The sequence below is a fragment of the Exophiala spinifera genome (assembly GCF_000836115.1).
Source record: "Exophiala spinifera strain CBS 89968 unplaced genomic scaffold supercont1.2, whole genome shotgun sequence".
NCBI classification, from domain to species: domain Eukaryota; kingdom Fungi; phylum Ascomycota; class Eurotiomycetes; order Chaetothyriales; family Herpotrichiellaceae; genus Exophiala; species Exophiala spinifera.
The window spans coordinates 413,178-432,010 of record NW_015622514.1 but is presented as its reverse complement, the minus strand read 5'-3'; the positions used below and the strand labels follow the sequence as shown (position 1 = coordinate 432,010).

General features: G+C 52.1%; 6 protein-coding genes across 6 annotated transcripts; 4 read left to right on the top strand and 2 right to left on the bottom strand.

Moving 5' to 3' along the window:
* Positions 1–412: 412 nt before the first annotated feature.
* Positions 413–1,183, top strand: PV08_02434 (3-deoxy-D-manno-octulosonate cytidylyltransferase; the record flags this gene model as incomplete). Its single annotated transcript, XM_016376792.1, has 1 exon — positions 413–1,183. The coding sequence occupies one exon, from the start codon at positions 413–415 to the stop codon at positions 1,181–1,183; it is 771 nt and encodes a 256-aa protein (XP_016238362.1).
* An 832-nt stretch (positions 1,184–2,015) lies between these two features.
* PV08_02433 (uncharacterized protein) lies at positions 2,016–3,561 on the top strand (the record flags this gene model as incomplete). Its single annotated transcript, XM_016376791.1, has 2 exons — positions 2,016–2,095; positions 2,157–3,561. The coding sequence occupies 2 exons, from the start codon at positions 2,016–2,018 to the stop codon at positions 3,559–3,561; spliced, it is 1,485 nt and encodes a 494-aa protein (XP_016238361.1).
* Positions 3,562–4,274: 713 nt separating this feature from the next.
* PV08_02432 (uncharacterized protein) lies at positions 4,275–8,138 on the top strand (the record flags this gene model as incomplete). Its single annotated transcript, XM_016376790.1, has 1 exon — positions 4,275–8,138. One exon carries the CDS (start codon positions 4,275–4,277, stop codon positions 8,136–8,138), a length of 3,864 nt encoding a protein of 1,287 aa, XP_016238360.1.
* Positions 8,139–8,914: 776 nt separating this feature from the next.
* Positions 8,915–10,027, bottom strand: PV08_02431 (tartrate dehydrogenase; the record flags this gene model as incomplete). The annotated part of the gene is made up of 1 exon (XM_016376789.1): positions 8,915–10,027. One exon carries the CDS (start codon positions 10,025–10,027, stop codon positions 8,915–8,917), a length of 1,113 nt encoding a protein of 370 aa, XP_016238359.1.
* A 1,136-nt stretch (positions 10,028–11,163) lies between these two features.
* On the bottom strand, positions 11,164–13,050 carry PV08_02430 (uncharacterized protein; the record flags this gene model as incomplete). Its single annotated transcript, XM_016376788.1, has 1 exon — positions 11,164–13,050. The coding sequence occupies one exon, from the start codon at positions 13,048–13,050 to the stop codon at positions 11,164–11,166; it is 1,887 nt and encodes a 628-aa protein (XP_016238358.1).
* A 1,298-nt stretch (positions 13,051–14,348) lies between these two features.
* Positions 14,349–18,170, top strand: PV08_02429 (uncharacterized protein; the record flags this gene model as incomplete). The annotated part of the gene is made up of 1 exon (XM_016376787.1): positions 14,349–18,170. The coding sequence occupies one exon, from the start codon at positions 14,349–14,351 to the stop codon at positions 18,168–18,170; it is 3,822 nt and encodes a 1,273-aa protein (XP_016238357.1).
* Between the last annotated feature and the right edge of the window lie 663 nt (positions 18,171–18,833).

Sequence of the window (18,833 nt, the reverse complement as noted above, 5' to 3'; positions counted from 1 at the left end):
CAAGCTGTCGAGGGAGAGGGCGATCTTTAACCCGACCGGAACTTCTGGACAGAAAGCCGTGAAACACAAGTAAGGACAGCGCGAGTCATTACCGATATCCAATAACAAAGGCAGCATAGAATACGGGAGAAACGGTCAGCAGTTGAGCCATAATGCACCGTACAAACCCCATGGGAACCGACCGTCCTGGTGCTAGAGGGTCAGACTCGTCAATACATCCCATTTGACCCCTAGGCGCCTAATCCTTGGTGTGGCATAACATGATGCAAGCTGCGGTAAGCGCCAACAGATACTTATCAACAACTAAGCGCCCGTAATCAGGAATGAAGTCTGTGGATAAAGTCTGTCAGGAGACCGCATGAATTCAAAGCGGCCCTTCAACCAAGAAATCTGGACGATCAATCTCAAAAGAATGCGATTTAGTGTGGTCATTCCGGCACGGTATGAGTCCAAACGACTCCCCGGGAAGCCCCTGAGCGATATTCACGGCCAGAGCATGATAGCCCATGTGATAGCGAGGTCGAAACTTTCAGGTGCCGATGGAGTTATCGTCGCTACCGACCACGCAGACATTGCGGCTGAAGCTCGACGCCATGGGGCCGAGTCTTGCATGACCAGTGCGCATCACCAGAGCGGCACTGATCGACTGACTGAAGTCGTGGAGCTGTACCGATTTCCTGACGACCACATCATTGTCAACGTGCAAGGCGACGAGCCGCTTATTGATCCTCGACACATTGCGCTGGTTGCAGAAGACCTTGGTCTCTGTCTCGACAGCGTGGCGACGTTGGCGACGCCCATTACAGAGAGCAAAAGCCTGTTCGATCCCAACGTCGTGAAAGTCGTCTTCGACCAGAACAATCGTGCCTTGTATTTCTCACGGGCTGCGATCCCGTGGGATCGTGAAGGCGCCGTCACACACGACGAACCACTGCAGGAGCAATTCTTCCGCCACATCGGACTGTACGCTTACCGGGCAGGCTTTCTGAGGAAGTTCAAATCATGGTCCGACGCTTCAGTGGAGAGGATCGAGCGCTTAGAGCAATTGCGAATACTGTTCCATGGCGAAACTATCCACCTCACTGTCACGGAGAAGGCGGACAGCGTCAGTGTTGACACAATTGAAGATCTGAAGAAGGTCCGACAGATGAGCCCTGATTTCTTTGCAGCTACTTTTTTGTGAACTGTTGTACTCGTTTTGGGTGGAGTCTTCTGGGGCTTCTTCGTTTTTGGTCAAAGATCTTGGATATGCGTATAATCTCGATGAGTTGCATCTTTGTATCCCAATGCAATCTGAAGGGTGATTTTGGTAAATCTTATCAACATCCATCCACAGACAAAACCTCACATGGTTGCATGAGTTTTCCACCAGTAGACCGTCCCCCTGATCAAGCGAATAAGGAGGTTTACTAAGCTTGGAAGCATTTGGTCGAGGGAGGGAGGCCATTTGGGGTTTGGAGTACGACAGAGTGTATTTGAAAGAAGCTTACACTGATCAGCTCGAGCAGAATCGCTGAAGTCGTTCGACCAGTGGAGCAAGACAGCAGAGGCAATGGCCCGTGAACAGAGGGTTCGAAGAGCTGGCAAGGATCTTTGCTGCCAAAGTACGTGAACAACATCGACGGGCTCAGTCTTGAGCAACCTTGAAAGGCAGTTACACCAACCAATAAGAAAATTAGCAAGCAATCCGGTACGTATTCTTTCTCTACCTGCCACGCAGAATCCCCAATGGGCTCCTGAGGTTAGGACGGGCGGCCCGCTGCTGGGAGCGGAGGCGCTCGACCGTGGCGACTTGTTGAAGACATATCACATCACTTCCGGCGAGTAGAGAGACGAGAGTGTCGTGGGACTGTGTTGGCTGTGATTGACCGAAAGACAAGGAGGGTGGAGCGGAGATGCGCACCTTGATAGTGGTGTGAGTTTAGGATCCTGCAGAAAGAAATTGCTGAATCGACTCGCCGGCTCTCTGAGAGACTCATTGTCACCCAGCCCATACTACGTCTTCATACATGCCAATGGGCGACGCAGGTTCTACGTCCTCAATATCGAGGGTTGCAGTGATTGGGGCTGGTCCGGTCGGGGTTTCCTGTGCGAAGTTCGTCAATCTTCAGGGTTCAAAAGCTCTTTGTCGAATCGTCGTAGCTGACTACCATTAGATACCTCCTTGCTGAAAAGGCCTTCGATACCATAGATGTCTACGAGCAGCGTGACGGTGTAGGTGGAATATGGAATCTTTCCGAGCCCGTGCAATCTAGACAGATTTCTGTGCCCCAGGTCAACCCCCGATATGGCCATCAAGACTCCGGTGCCGAGTCACTGGAGTTTGAATCGCCCCTGTACGACTATCTGGAGACCAACATCCCAAAGCAGCTGATGGCGTTCTCTGACAAGCCATTTTCGGACGCCGACCCCCTGTTTCCGAGCCACCAGGCTGTTCTTCGATATCTGGAAGAGTACGCCGCTGACGTGCGCCATCTGATCAGGTTCCATACCGCTGTGAAGGACTTGACGTCGACTGCCCCTCAGGCGGAGGGACACGGGCAATGGAACCTTGTGGCCGAAGACGTTCATACCAAAGAGACAACGCGGCATGTTTATGATGCAGTGGTGGTCGCGAATGGTCACTATACAATCCCCTACGTTCCGGATATCAAGGGCATTGCTGAGTGGAACACCATCTACCCGGGGACCATCATTCATTCCAAGGCGTACCGCAGACCAGAGGACTATCGGGACAAGAAGGTCCTGGTGGTAGGAAACTCTGCCAGTGGTCTCGACATCGCCACCCAAATTGGCACATACTGCAAAACTCCTATATTCCTGTCTGCCCGTTCCGTGTCTGCCTTCGGAACCCTACCACCAGCCGAGTGGCGAGAGGATATCGACGAGCTTGTGGAGTGCCTCCCGGCCAGCGAAGGTCACCGGGCGTTGAGATTTAAAAGCGGTAGAATAGAGAAGGACTTTGACGCTATTGTCTTTGCGACTGGATACTTTTATTCGTTTCCCTTTCTGTCACAGCTGTCGCCACCATTGATCACTGACGGATTCCGCACAAGAGGGCTGTATCAACACTTGTTCCATATCAACCACCCTACACTTGCGTTCCCAGTCATCAATCTCAAAGTCATCCCGTTCCCACTGTCTCAAAACCAGGCCGCTGTCGTTGCCCGCGTCTGGAGCGGTCGGCTCAACTTACCATCGAAGAGCGAGATGCAGAAGTGGGAGCTTGACAATATCGAGAAGAACGGGGACGGCAAGTATTTCCATCTCAAAAAGTTTCCCCAAGACGCCGCACAGATTAACGAGTTCTACGACTGGGCCCAGAAGGCGAGCAAGAGAGACGGTCTCGAGAATGGGGGCGTAGGCCGGCTTGGGACAAGATGGGACGAGAGACAAGTGTGGATGAGATCGAAATTCCCAGATATCAAGGCCGCCTATCTCAAGAGAGGAGAGGCCAAGGTCAAGGTCAGAACGATGGAAGAGCTTGGGTTTGATTTCGCAGAGTGGCGGAAGGGCGCCGAGGAGAAGGACCTCACGGTGTTTCGGGAGGCCAAGTGTTGAGAATATGTAACAATGCTCAGGTTGATATAGACATAGACAGTCGGAGAATTTTAAATCGAGAGGATAATGACATCGCCGTCCCTCTCTTTGTCACGGTTGAGTCGGGTTGATGGCGCATTGTAAGTCGCCGCTGTCTGTGATCCCGGGCAGAATTGCCACCAACGAGCGCAAGGTACCATCATCATTCGGTACCAAAAGACGAACTGACTGATCTCTTTACTTGTCTGTCACAAGACGCCTGCTGCCTGCCTCGCATCCTGCCCTCCTTCTTGCTGCCTCTCACGTTCTCGACATCTCTATCAGACAGATACAAGTCAGTACTGTCGCCATCATTCAAAACGACACCATACACGTTCGCACTCACGAATTGGGGGCGACAGCATTCACTCGCTTCCGCCCGGGCCGGACCTCCATCGGGGGATCTTCTCTTGATCTTCTTAGGCTGGTGGGCACAGCAGGTCAAGCCGCACCACGACAGGGATCCCGCCCGGCTAAGTTAGTGAAGCCCCCAAGCAGTAACGGGACTTCGGCTAAGTTGCCCCCCCAAACCCGCCGAATCTCCAGTCGTTTTACGCCCCAATTTCATAAACATCTTCAGTGAGTCTACACCAACATACCACTTTCCCTTTGTCTGAGCTGGCTGCTTGTCCTTTCTCGTGCGCCATGATCCACTCACTGACAATGACTCTTTTCTGCAGCCGCCGTGGAGGACGATGAAGAATCCAGTGCGCAGCAACTTAGACAGTGTTGAGTACAAGTCTTCAAAGCGCAAGTTGAAAGCCGCCGACGAGAACGTCCAGTACTCGACCCGAGAGCCGACCTGGGAAGAGCAGCTGAGGCTACCGACAAGATTTCACGAACACGGTAAAGGCACTTGGCCTGCCTCGCGTATTCTAGAAGAGAAGGAACGCAGAGTCGGAAGGACCAAGAAGAAATTCTACCTAGTCCAGTGGGAGAAACACCCAGAAACGGGCGAGGTTTGGAAGCCATCCTGGGTCCCGACTGCTGACCTGTTGAGTGGTGAACTGCTCCGGGATTGGGAACAGTGGAAAAAGCGAGGGTCCCAAGACACGAGCGACTCGTCCAGAGCTACCTCACACGCAGCCAGTGTGAAGCCAGAGCCTCGACGCAGCAGAACCCTCCATAGGATTCCAGACTCCTCGAGCGAAGCAGCTTCCGAGAAGGTCACTCCTAGCCAGCCACGGCAAAGATCATCATCACGAACTCCAAGTCAGCGGAAGTTAGCAACACCCAAATCGAACTCCAGAACAGCGACAAGCAAGCCCGGGAGATCAGCCTCGTCCCCCATCGAGATTGCGGAAACTCAGACAGACACATCACAACGCGTGTCGGTTTCAGTAACAATCCCTCCTTCTCGTATCGATAAGAGCGAATACGAATCTCTAAACTCTAGTCAAATCAATTCTGAGGGTGCCATTATAGGGTTTTCTCCGCCTCACGGTCAGAACGCCATCTCTGAACGATCGCCTTTTCCTCGTGCCCCCGAACGATCAGCCGATACGCAACAACCCGATCCGATAGGACTCTCTTCGGGCTTTTCGAATTCCTTTGCTGCCAACGACTTCACACCACTATCCAACGGCAGACCAGTCACTCCATCAACGCCCAAGAACTTGTCTCGGCCTCCTACACGCACCAAAACTTCCCCTGGAAAAGTACATTCCAGCCCCGTGTCGATACGAAGCCAACCACCGAGGAATTCTAGAAAACGTGGAACTCAGCCATCTGTTTCAACTCTTCATCAACATATTCTCAGTACTTCCACTTCGTCTGACTTTGGCGTACGCTCGCCACAGTACGTCCAAAGCACATCCCAAGAGTCTGAAAATCATCTTCGGGCAAGTGAAGAGCTCAACTCCTCGGGGTCAAGATACAATTACAACGTGAACGGGTTTTCTTCACAGCTGGACAAGACACCATCTCAATATCAGAACGGGACGACGTCATCACCCTGGGTCTTTCAAACTCAAGCACCGTTTCGATTTAGTACTGGTAAAGGTTTCGAGCGCCCAACATCTAGAAGGCAGTCTTTGAACGGTTTTTCGTCTTCGGCACGTTCCGGAGCTTTCGGGTCCGCCATGGAACACCAAACGATACCCTCGTCATCACAGGCAATGAGCCCTCCACCTGTACGGACTGGAAGCACTGCAGGGTTTGGTGTAGCAACTGTACCTGGGAGTAACGTTCCAGGACATGATCAGAATGGTTACTCGAGCAGTCTGGATATCTCTGCTGGTGTGATCGCGACGTCACCCCCAATTGCAAGCCAGCACGAGCACCATTCTGGACCTGAACTCGCCCCAATCCACCCCCCACAGGCACCGGTCTATGATGTCGCACTTGGCGGGAGCGCTCTGCCCATTCAGAAGTCGATCGAGGAAGAACCTCAATCTTTTAGTGGTGAGCATTCGTCAGCAGAATCCAAAGCAAGCTCGAGTCAACAGTCTGTCGAACATGAAAGAGATGTCGCCCAGGTTGACGGCTTGGTACTTCCGACCTTACCAGTATTGGGACCTGACGAGTATGCCCTCGCTCTCCCAGCCGAAGGCAAGATCCAGTCGGTCTATTCCGACATCATCAAGTCGAAGAAGAAGGCAATCCTGAAATTTCTCAGTCGGCATGAATCCGTCGGCTCCGCTAATGGGTCTCTCACCAGGACACAAGAACGGATTGAAATGGGTGAATTGATCCAACAACTGAATGACACGGTCACGCACATGGACCTTGGCCTTCCCGGAACTTTCACACAGTATTCCATTCAGTCAGAGGAACACGCAGCCTACGCAAACTACGCAGGGTCCAAATTTTCTCTCCTAGGTCACCTCGTTGACATGCTAGTCAATGTCGAATGTTCCATCGTTATCATGAGCCAAGCGGGGCCCGTACAGGACCTGATCGAGCAATACTTGAAACTGAAGCATATCAATGTTAGGCGACAGGATCGTCCAGCGACTGCAAGCTCGCCGGAGTCAGAGCGTACTCGAAATGAATTCCGAGTCGAATTGATCAGCACGTTCTCGACATATCAAGTGAGCTTTCTTTTGAAACCTATCTTGATGATTGCATTTGATGCGTCGTTCGATTCACAAGATCCCCAAGTCATGCGTATCAGACAGTACTTTTCGCCAAATCCTCCAGGACTGTTGCCTGTGGTCCACTTCCTTGTGTCCAATTCATCTGAGCACGTGGATCGATGTCTGCCGAAAGACATGCCGTCCCCATCAAGACTGAAGCTTCTAGTACGTGCTACGTATCAAGCCCGACCAAATTTGGGAGGCAGGCCGACTTATGTACCCGATGCTTCGGATGAACCTGAAGGTCGTACTATGGACATGGCAGATCTACAACGAGGTCTCCGGAAGACTCCAGAGCGCAAACTCACCATCTTTGCTCGAGTTATTACCAGAGCTTCGCTAGCGAAAGACTTCTCCAGTAATTGGACGCTACCAATGCCTCCGCTGCAATTGATTGATATGGATCTAGCTCCATCAAGGTCCAGCGGCGTCCCAACGATGGCTCCGACACCTCAAGAACCCATCCGGTCGAGAACTCCTGCGTCGCGAGCCGAGACCCCATCGGGTAAAAAGCGAATGTTGGATGTTGACAACTTTCTTCCTGCTTTAACGAAGCGGCAGAGAGTGACTCCTCTCCGAGACTCGGCAGAAGTAATGGTCAAGACTGAACCTGACAGCCAACTCCAACAAATGCAGGAGCTTGTCACCAAATTACAGGCAGATATTCAAAGTGAACGTGAAGCCAGGCAGAAGCTCGAAGAAGAGAAGACCAAAATCCAGGAGCAACTCGGGAAGTGGAGGGAGGATCATGCCAATCTTCAACGACGTTATGAAAAACGAATGACGAAATGCCACGAATTAGATTTTTCCACACAGAAGCTCCAAAAGATTATTGATAATAATAAATCGCGACATGAGAGAATCGCCGAAGACAATGTGTCGCTCAAACGAAAAGTGACTGAGCTGCAAGCAGAATTGACGACCGTGCGAGAAGAGTTGAAAGCTGGTGGCGGCGACGCAGCTGCATTGGAAGCGGCTCGTGAAGAGGCTCGTGGTTTCCAGGCAAAGAACGTCTACCTCGAAAAGTCGCTGGAGAACACACGCAAAGATTTCGAATTCACACGAACCCAATATCAAGAGGCCTCCAACAAAGCTGCCGAGTTCGCAGGACAAGTTCGAGAACTGGAGACCAAAGTTGCCGAGCTCGCTCTGCAAGCTGGTGACGAAAAGCGGCGCCTCAAGGAACAAAGTCATGCTTACAGCCTTGAAAAACACTCTTCAAAGATCCAGGAGTTGCAACTTGGTATCCGTAGTCGAGAAGTGCGACTGAAAAAACTGGAGGAAGAGAACCGTCAATTGAAGCGTGTCAGAGGTGTACAGACCAGAGGATCGAGCGTCCAACCTCCAGGAAGTCCAAATCTGGATGCTCCCGGTAGAGGAACCAGAAGTCGACAAGCAAGTCCGGCGGCGGGGTTGTTTTCCAATAGTCATCATGCGGCAGGATCTAATAGGGGAAGCTTGCTTAGACATCAAGAGAGGTAACTTTGAGCTTGGCTTTCTCAGGAAGAACCATGGTGGTTCAGGATGGTGACCCAGTCAAGCACAACTGGTGTTGGTCAACTTCAGCTTGGCTGGGAATGGTGCGGCGAAGGAGCTGGTGATGACTTGCAGGGTTCGTGCGTGTATTGAACAAGGAATCCAACGATTATTGCAGCGAGGATTGAGATTGAACAAGTTGGGGATTTGGTAATGGGATAAGGGGGCGGTGGAAGCATGAAGTACCTGGCTTCTTATCCCGTACAGGGCACGATCTGTCGTATGGCGCGAAGACGGAGGTTCGATTTTGTTTTCCCTGTTGCTTTTCTTAGTCCTTGGGACTCCTTCCTTGAAGAAAGAGGCAGATGAAGCCAATCAGACATTCTTTTAGGAAGAAACAGTTCTTCCGACGGAGATTCATATGAACATAGATCCATCAATGATGTGACATGATTATGGTTCTTATGGAGTACATTGAGTCGCGAGTGTGTACTAGATATTAATGATGCTCCGTACGGTAAGTATTAATGTAGGTTCTTCAGCTTCAGTACGGGTATGTGAAATGATATTGAGTTCGTTTTCTACTTTGTTTCTATTGTTCTCGCCCTGAAGTATTCTTTATTTGGTGTTCATTGGTTGTGGTTCTGGGGTTCTCGGGTGGCTGTTTTCCTTTCTTTGTGTGTGTCTTTCTCTCGATTAAGATAACGAACCCACGCTTACAGCATCCCATTTTATTAGTCCCGTCGTACTCAGCTAACTTTGCCAATAGCGGTTTCGTACGATCATGGTCGCTTAACAGCCAAAATCTCCTTTTCTATGGCCTCGCCGAAACTGTCCGTGGTTCCCTTCCCACCCATATCCGCCGTGACGACATCGCTGTCCGAGCGTGCCAGGACGTTCTCGACGGCCTTGAGCACGGCGTCGGCGGCGTCCTTGTACCCGAAATGGTCCAGCATCATCTGGCCGGCCCAGATCATGCCGACGGGGTTCGCGATCCCCTTGCCGAAGATGTCGGGGGCGCTCCCGTGCACCGGTTCGAACAGGCTGGGGAACTCGCGCGTCGGGTTGATGTTGGCGGACGGGGCGATGCCGATGGTGCCGGCGCAGGCGGGGCCCAGGTCCGAGAGGATGTCGCCGAACAGGTTGCTGGCGACGACGACGTCGAACCTCTCCGGGTGCTGGACGAAGTGCGCGGTCAGGATGTCGATGTGGTACTTGTCGACGGCGACGTCCGGGTACTCGCGGGCGTGGATGTCGGCGACCCGGCCGTCCCAGTACGGCATGGTGATGCTGATGCCGTTGGACTTGGTCGCGGACGTGAGGTGCTTCTTCGGCCGGCGCCGCGCGAGGTCGAACGCGTACCGCACGACCCGGTCGACGCCGACGCGGGTCATGATCGTCTCCTGCACCACCGTCTCGCGCGCCGTGCCGGCGAAGATGGTGCCGCCGATCGAACTGTACTCGCCCTCCGTGTTCTCGCGCACGATCCAGAAGTCGATGTCCCCCGGCCCCCGCCCCGCGAGGGGACACCGCACCCCCGGCATCAGCCGCGCAGGCCGCAGGTTGACGTACTGGTCGAACTCGCGCCGGAACTGGAGCAGCGACCCCCAGAGGGAAACGTGATCCGGGACCAAGGCAGGCATCCCGACCGCCCCGAAGTAGATGGCGTCGAACCCCGAGAGCGTCGCCTTCCAGTCGTCCGGCAGCATCGAGCCGTGCCGCAGGTAGTAGTCGCACGACGCGAACGGGAACGTCTCGAATTCCAGCGAAAGGTCAAACACTTGCGCTGCCGCCGAGAGGCACCGCAGCCCCCATGGCATCACTTCCTGTCCGATCCCGTCGCCCGGGATCACGGCGATTTTGAGTTTGGACGGCGGTGGTGGTTGTAGTGACATTGTATGTATGTAGGTGGGTGTGAGATGTGCGATGTAAGACCAAATATATAGATGAAACTGGGCTCGTGTCTTCTGTCCTCTCTCCAGTGCCCAGTGTACGTCGAGGTTCAGCTGTTGTCGGCTGGGACGGACACTTGCCGGCAAGTGATTTCTGGTTATATATATATGGAGCAGGAGCTGCGTGTAGCGATTACAAAGTCTCGGTGATCCGGTGAGATATCAACTTCGAGAACGGGTGATTTTTTGACCGAAGAAATTTGATTCATGTGCTTGACTTCATGAGAAGCAAATATCAAAGTCGAAGTTTATGTTGACGTGTCCCAGGTTCACCAAGGCTGATTGATGTTGTTCCCTTTTGACCTGTACAGATTCCCTGTTCCAGGGTGGTTGTCTCGCTCGTCAGACTCATATGTTGCTCGTCGTGAGAAGTGGTACTTCCCATGTACCTCGGAGCTTTGGACGTAGGTGCAAAAGAGTCACCGTATTCACGCACTCGATCGTTGTCTCAATGATATGTGTTGGGTAGACAGACACAGGACGAATCCTCCCCCCCACCAAAGAGCCTCAAGCCCTCGAGGACTCTCTGTTATATGTTTAGCCAGTCTATGAGAAGGTGTTTGCGACCGGCGCTATACGGAGTCTTCGATTTTCTGTCACTTTTGCCTCTCATGGCATGGGTGATTCCGATTGCGGAATGCGGTCAATTTTTTGGCCGACAGACTTACTGAACCTCGACGTTGTTATTTTGTCCAGTGGCGATAGGACCTTTACAGGCTGGAGTGGAATCCTATGGGGGGGGAAATCCATGAGAACGATATGTGTGTTTGATCGCTGATGCGAAGTCACCATAGAAAATGCATTTTGTTTTTATTCTGCCGGACAGTTGTGAGTACAAGAGGCGCGGCGCACAGGCGTCTCGAGGAGAAACATGGCGATTTGCGAGCGAAAACCGGAATATCATGAATGGGTATACAGTACGGATTGGATATACTTCTACCTACGAATACCCAGTGTCTTGATAGGGAGGAAAGTCAAGGACAACACATGAAAACATGTTTGCAACTGGGTACTCAACGCCTATTTTGGTTCAAATGCGAGGACCTGGGGTCAAATAGGTCGGTATGTACTACATACATCTAAGAAGAGCAGCTACATTGAATGGCTCTCTTAAATCGTGGAACGTCGCCACAATACTTCTTCTCAATTTCCTCATTCCAGCTCCATTCATCCTGGAACGGGTTCAGTGACATTTCCATCGCACCCTGAAGAATATCCCTCTCCTTCTTGTTCTGGACTCGGTCGATAATATCATCAAGCAACCATCCTCGGGGCACAAAGTTCGGGTTGACCGCTTTCATGGCCTTCTCTCGCGCCTCGTCGGCAGATGGCTCGGTGCCCCAATCCTCCACAATTCGTTCTCGCCATGAGTCGAGCCACTTTCCGACCCTCTCGCGACCACTTTCATTGGTCTCATTCAGCCCAGTAACTCCCTCCTGATGGAAGAATCTTTCCGCTGTTTGTACCCGGTTCTCTTTGGTGCTAACGTCCTCAAGCTTCACTGTAGACAAGCGACGGAAGAAGTGGTTAAAGTCCAATTCGAGAGCTTCCATCGTATCGAGGAGCTCTGAGAACAGCTTTTCAAAGTCGCCTTCTTTCTGGGTCTTCAGACCAAGTCGCAAAGTCATGAGGCGTCGGTATTCACTCAAAAACACCGCCTTGTATTCGTCGGCCGTCTGGTCAATGATGGTCTCGGCGCGCTTGATCAGAACAGGAGCAAAGTCTTCCTCGACACCCTTTTCCACAAACACTTCATCGTCGACGCGATCACCAGAACCAATCAGCTCGCCCAATGATTCCCCGAGACGGACAAGGTTCCACCAGATGATGGTCGGCTGGGCACGATAGCTATATCGAAGCATGTGGTCATCATGGTTAGGAGTATAAGTCGGGTCAAAATTGTCCATGAAGGCGAACGGGCCATAGTCCATCGAGAGACCAAATATCGAAGTATTGTCGGTGTTTAGAACGCCGTTCATGAAGCCGTAGGCCTGCCACATCCCAACGACTTTGGCATTTCGACGGACGATTTCGCGATAGAGCCTTGTGAAGCGGTTCTCCTCGGCACCCTCTTTACCCTGGAGTTCGTCCTTCGGCACCCCTCTAGGAGGATCGAGGTGGGCATCTTTTTTATCTGCATCTAGGGAAGCTGGCAATGTCTCCCATCCACCAAACACATCTTCTGCAACATAGGTAGCGACTTTGCGAACCAAGTTCCGGTCACCTCTGGATCGCATCAGGTCGAAAGTCCCAATACGGAGCCATGATTGGGCGAAGCGGCATACGATCGCTCCTGGCTCAAGCTGCTCGCGGATGACAGTTGACTTGGGGCAGAGCGTCAATGAAAGGGCTCGCGTTGTCGGGATCCCGAGCGCATTCAGGTACTCAGACACGATAAATTCTCGTATGCTGGATCTTAATACAGCCTTACCGTCCGCAAATCGCGAATAGGGAGTCTTGCCTGCGCCTTTCAGTTGTAGTTCATAGCGGACCTTGGTTTTTGGGTTGGTAGCCTCGAACAGCGAGATTGCTCGTCCATCACCTAGTTGACCCGCCCATTGACCGAACTGAAAGCCACCGTAGCATTGTGCCCAAGGATAAATGCCCCCCTTCTCCTCGTCCCAGTAGAATTTGTTGCCTGCAACAACCTGTTTGACCTCTTCCGAGTCGGCCTCACTGTCGGCAAGACCAATGTCGCGCAGGGCGGCTCGACTGACGGCAAGTAATTCGGGATCCTCTGTAGGCTCCGGTCGGACATATGTATATAGTGCTTCTCTGACCATGCGAGGGCCCAACTTTTGTCGAGGCGCTCGATGGGAGTCGAGGGGAGTGGGATACTGTGGATCTGGAGGTAGTTTCGAGGTGAATGTGTTTGACTTCGGTATGTCTGCTAGAGTGCAGTTGGCATCATTCTCCTTCTCTGACCTCGGGCCTTTGGTGAGGCCGTTGGATAAATGCGAAGACATCTGCGCGAGTCTGATACGAGCGGGGGAAGTCGACGGCCGATAAAAACGAGGAACCTGCTTGAAGAGCATGCGAAATGCAAAGAGGAACAAACAGGCGGCAAACGCGTTATATAGAAGCGAGGAAGATACTTGGTTGATGATGATATTAGACAATCCTTCCATCATTCATCCAGTTCAAAATTCCCCCTCAGCACGTCTATGCGGCGGATGCGATGGCGGAGCGCGACAATCGGAGGAGAAATCGGTGACCAAGGATGATGTCACCCGCACCTTGTTACGTCGGATCAAGAGTACAATGGTGCAATATCTAGGGTGACACATTATAACCACGGTGTGCTCTTGTCACGGGATCTGCACGGGTGAGTCTGCGCCCTGGGGTCTGCTGCCTGGTCTCGATGCAGCGAATGAATTGGTCATGACAATGCTGGACGGATGCCCAATCGACCATCTTGCGAATGAGAACCGCAATATCCTTCGCGACTGGGAGAGAAGAGAGAAAAGAGAAAAAGGACTTCGTGAGTACAAAGTATCGCTGGCGTGGGTGGGTTTACCGCTAGAGTCACTGACCACCTGCGGCTTCGGGATCATCCAGGATCCTCGCTCCCTCGTACTCGTACCTGAAGATCCCGCTGCGCCCCGTCAACAACCCATCCGGACATCTGTCTGTATCTGCGGTTACCTGTGTCACGATCAACATCCCCTTCTGGCGCTGCTCTCCTCCGACGGCGTTGATGCCTCGCTTGGATCCAGCAGACTCAGGGAGGTGCATGAACTGTCAACCCAACTCACACCATCTCGACTCTTTTCGACCATTCCTCGTGCGTTGTCGATGTGAAGCATCCTATCGGCGCCGTACGGCGGTAAGAAGCTGCTTAGCGAACCCTTGAAACTGCGCGACGTGTCTCTCGCTCGATTCTCCACCCGCCGTTGGCTTCATTTGTTGTTCGTTTGCTACCCAAAGCATCAATGCGTGCGTGACTGGAAAATTGCGAAGAGACTGCTGCCTTTCAGAGGCCGTCTGCTGCCATTTGCTCGTGGCAGACCTCAGTCATGAGATGAAGCTCTCAAAAAGGGCAGGGTATTCCGTTCTTATATCTTCTCTCACCGCAACTACTCCATACAAGTTTCAACTAAAGCGTTCACCGATATTTTGGCACCTGGCTACAATTTCTCATTGACCTTGTTCACGAAAAATTTCCCTTGCACGCCTGAAACCCTTGGTGCAGCACACCGCATTTACCCTTAGCAATTAAGCCTCGCTTATCACTCAAGATACCTCACAATCACAGTTCGCCAGAATGGCTTCTGAAAAGCGCTTGAGACGAATATCTCAGTCCAAACTCGGTCAACGTCCTCCGCCTAACATACCAAAGAGATCCACGAGTCTTCGCAGAGCGTACAATTACCTCTTCCACCCAGAGTCTCCTACAGCGCAACCCGATCCCATGCTGCGACGGAAGAGACAAATCGAGGCGCCGAAATCAGACCCTTCGACTCAGAATCAACTCGAGAGCGTCCGAGCAGAATTGCAACAATGTCGGCAAGACTTGGAGGAGGCCAGACAAATGGTCGTCACCCAAGAGAAAGAAATTTCCTACTATGAACAACATCAATCGAAACTAGAGGCACAATATAAAGACAAGGAAGCATCCCTCAAGAAACAAAAGGCCTCGCTTGAGGATAATATGGTGGCGGTGGTGGTCCAGCAAATCAAAGACGCACGAAAGGCAGAACGAGAAGCGGTCAGACAGGAGCTGAGCGCGGAGCATCAAACCGCTCTGGACAACGTCCACCACAAGTACAAATCAAGGGTGGCCATACTGACACAAGAACTCCAAGACTCGCGCGCTGCAACGGAACAGATCAAGGCCACCTATGATATTCAATTGACAACCTTACGCGGAGAGCTCGCGTCTCTCAACAATAAACTTGAGTCCGCCAAAACCGTGATCGCCGAGACAACTGCTACCCTGAAAGACGTCCAAGATGCATCCAAAACGGCTCTTGATGAGTCGCAGAAAGTGACGGCTGCTGTCAAGGCCGAACTGGAAACTCAAATCGCTACACTGTCTGAACAGTTGCAAGATGCTCAAGTCAATTCCCAAGAGCACAGCCAGCGATACGCAGACCTGCAAGAAAGCTCTTCTAAAGCACTTGAGTCGGCCAATGAGTCCTTGACCACAACACAAGCGCAGCTTCAGAGTCAAATCGATTCTCAGGCAACGGAGCTATCCACTCTACGTGAAGCATTAAAGTCAGCCAGTGCCAAGGACGAGACAGAGTCTTCTGCTCGTAGACTGATCGAGGAAGAATTGTCTGCCGCTCGACAGGAAGTCATAGACCTAACAGCCAAGTTGACCAGCTATGAGGAATCAAAGGAGGCATTGTCTATATCTGAAGCTCGCATTACGGAGTTGACGGAGAAACTTGAAGAATACGCCACAACCAAGGCTGCATTAGAGGCTTCTGAGGAGAAGGTCGCACAACTCATGGTTGACTTGGAGTCCTCCAATGCACTCAGGGACGAGCTCGTAAACTCTGAAGCCAAGATTGCTGACCTTACGGCGAAGCTCGAGGACTACGAAGATGTCAAAACAACTCTGGCTGAAGCCAAGACAAAAATTGCCGACCTATCAATTGACGTTGACGGATATGATGCCCTCAAGGCCGAGCTCGAAAGTGAGAGGGAACGCTCAGCCGGTTTCTCCAAAAACGTTGAGGACCATGCGGCGATCGTTGCTGAGCTACAAGCGAAACATGATGAAGCCGAAGCGCGAGCGCATGATGCTGATGAAAAGCACAGCGCAGTCCTGAGCAAGATCGAGTCACTGAAGGAACAGCTTGCGGCTGAGACATCCGATCATATTCTCGCGAAGGAGCAACATGAGCAGGTGACAAAGGAGCTTGCCGAGCTGTCGGCCTCTCACCAAGACGCGCAAGCTGCTTTGGAAAGTGCTCTGGCTAAAATGAAAGACCTTGAAGAGAATAATACCCAGCTCGAGTCCCGACTTGCCTCTGTGGCAGAGGAAAAGCAGACTGCTGAAGAGAGTCATGCTTTAGAGAAGGCTAAGATACTTGAAGAGACGGCCTTGGCGAACGAGGCCGCGGGTGCGGCCAAAGCTGAGGCTGACGCCCTTCAGGCAGACAAGGCCAGCGTCATGGAGGAGCTAGAAGCAGTAAAGGCTGCCAAAGACCCACTGGACGAGCAGATTTCCGCACTGCAGGAGTCGAACGACAAACTAACTGAAGAGCTGAAGGAAGTCAGAGAGTCAATGGACAAATCTAAAGAAGAGTTTGAGGCTGTCCTGGCTGCAAAAGAGGCTGATGCGCAGCGTATCAACGACCTGGAATCGGATAAGTCTAAGGTCGAGGAGGAGCTTGCTTCGCTAAAAGAAAACTCGACCGACTTCACCGCTCGCATTGAAGCGCTTGAATCCGAGAGGAACAATCTCCAGTCTTCGTTGGAAGCTGCTGAACAAGCCAAAGCCGTGTCCGAGGAGAATGTTAGCGGCTTAGAAGTGGAGAAATTGAGCTTGACTTCCAAAGTGGACGAGCTGCAAGCGGCTTTACAAGCTAAGGAACAAGAAGTCGAAGGAGCTGCTGCAGCCAAGGCCGAAGCAGAGCAGAAACTGGAAGCTGCACAGACACTTGCTGGTGAACGTGATGATTTCCAAGCTCGCAGCGACTCCTTGGAGGCATCGAATAAAGAGCTGCTGGAAAAGCTCATGAGTGCCGAGTCGGCGCTAGCCGACGCTCAAGGCCAAGTACAACAACTGCAGGATGGTCATGAGTCCGCCAAACAGAAGTTGGAAGAGGAATTAACTCTTGCCAAAGAGGCTTTAGCGAAGTCTGACGAAGACTCGACCATCGCAATGAGCGAGCTTCAGGGGAAAATGTCCACGCTGGAAAGCTCTCACGAGTTCTTGCAAGCCGAGCTGGACCAAGCTCGAAAAGAGGTGGAGGCTTCCAAGGCAGAAATGGAAGAAAAACTAGCGGCAGCGCAACAGGCGCACGCATCAGCGCAGGAAGCACTGGAGCACGCTCAAGCCAGTAGCGCCGATTCAAGTGCAGAATCAGAGCAAAAGCTTGCGGCAGCATTGGAGGCACAGAAAGCTGCTGAAGAAGCTCTTGCGAAGGCACAGGAAGAACTAAAGAGTTCTAGCAATTTGGCGGAGGAAGTCACAGCAGCTCAAACGGCGCAGAAGGCTGCGGAAGAAGCTCTAGAGCAGCTGCAGGAACGTGTAAAGGCAGCCGAAGACGAGCAGGGCAATCTCGAAGCCAAGCTTCGTCTCGCCGAAGGAATTCGGGCGGAGGCCGAGAAGACTGTCGGCGACGCTGAAGAAGCCAAGGCTGAGTTGGAAGGAAAACTGAATGGTGTCGTCGAGGAGAAAGCTGCGTCTGACGCCAAGTTGACGGAAGTGGAACAGAAGCTAGCCGGAGTTCTGGCCGACCTCGAGGAAGCCAAGCAAGCAAATGCCACTGTCGCTGATCAATCGACCAAAGATTTGGCTTTGAAGGAGGAAGAATTGAGTGCTTCTTTGACCGCAAGATCAGATGCGGAGAAACGACTCGAGGAACTTGAAGCAAAGCTTGAAAAGTCCACCGCCAACCACGAGTCGTTGCAGACCCGACTACATGAGCTTGAAAATGAATTGGAAGTCGCCCGTAACAAGGGTATCGAAGCTGAAAAGGTCCAACAAGAGGAGTTGGCGGTGAAGGCTCGCGAGGTCGAAGCGCTTGTTGAGAGCAAAAATGTGAGTGATGCTCACCTAAAAGACAAGGAGGCAGAACTTGAAGCTCTCCGCAGCGAGCTCGAAACCGCCAAGTCGACACATCAACAACCCGAAGAGAGCGGTAGCGGAAATGCGCTTGAGGCTAAAATTCAAGAGCTGGAACTCTTGTCGAAGAAACAGGCAGAGGATGGCGAGAAGCTTCAAGCCGAGCTGAAACAAAAAGACGACCAGATCGCTGAATTGAAGGCGTGGAAGCAGAGGATGGAGGATGATATTGATCATATTACTGGGGAAGGCAAGGCTACACTGGCAGATGACGACAAAACTTCAACTTTGGTTGTTGTGAATGGGAAGAGTGTCGATAAGGAGCAGGAGGAGAAAGAATAACGTGTTTGATGACCTTCCGCTTCTCGACCACTGGAGCCAAGATGATCATCAGGTCAGTTGGTGAGAGGCTGTTCAGTGGTCCCACGCAGTAATGATGGGAATGACATGAACCGGATGGACCTGGAGGATTTTTAGGGAGCGCTCGGGCGGGAACTATGTCTTTTTGCCTTTTTGTGGTCCGGGCGAGCTGTCACATATTGAGCATGATGGTTGTTGTTACTGCCAGCAAAGAGCGAGCAACTGAGCGTTAATTGTGGCTTGTGAATTGAGCATTTACACACTGGGTGTCCCTGATGCATCTGATCATCTGCTCGTCGTCCTCTGTAATGGTTATCTTCTCGTATGAGCACGAGTGTGCGCCTTGGGTAGTGGTTAGTCGAGCTTTTCTCCCCGGCAGCCACAGCAGAATGTGGAAAAGCTGTTATGGAGTAATTGACGCCACAACGGTCATTGCGCCTTTCTTCTTGGTGTTCTCCGTAAACTATGGCCTTCTGCTGGGCGACGTCGATGTGATTGGACCACGCCGACGCCTCCGTTGCCAGTGTGGCTTTGATGGCGACGTTGTAACTCGTTTAGTGGCACGTACAATGATATCATTCTTTATCGGATGTGAGATGCGGACACAAAGTTGGCATACAAACTACTTGGATGAGTACGACCTGT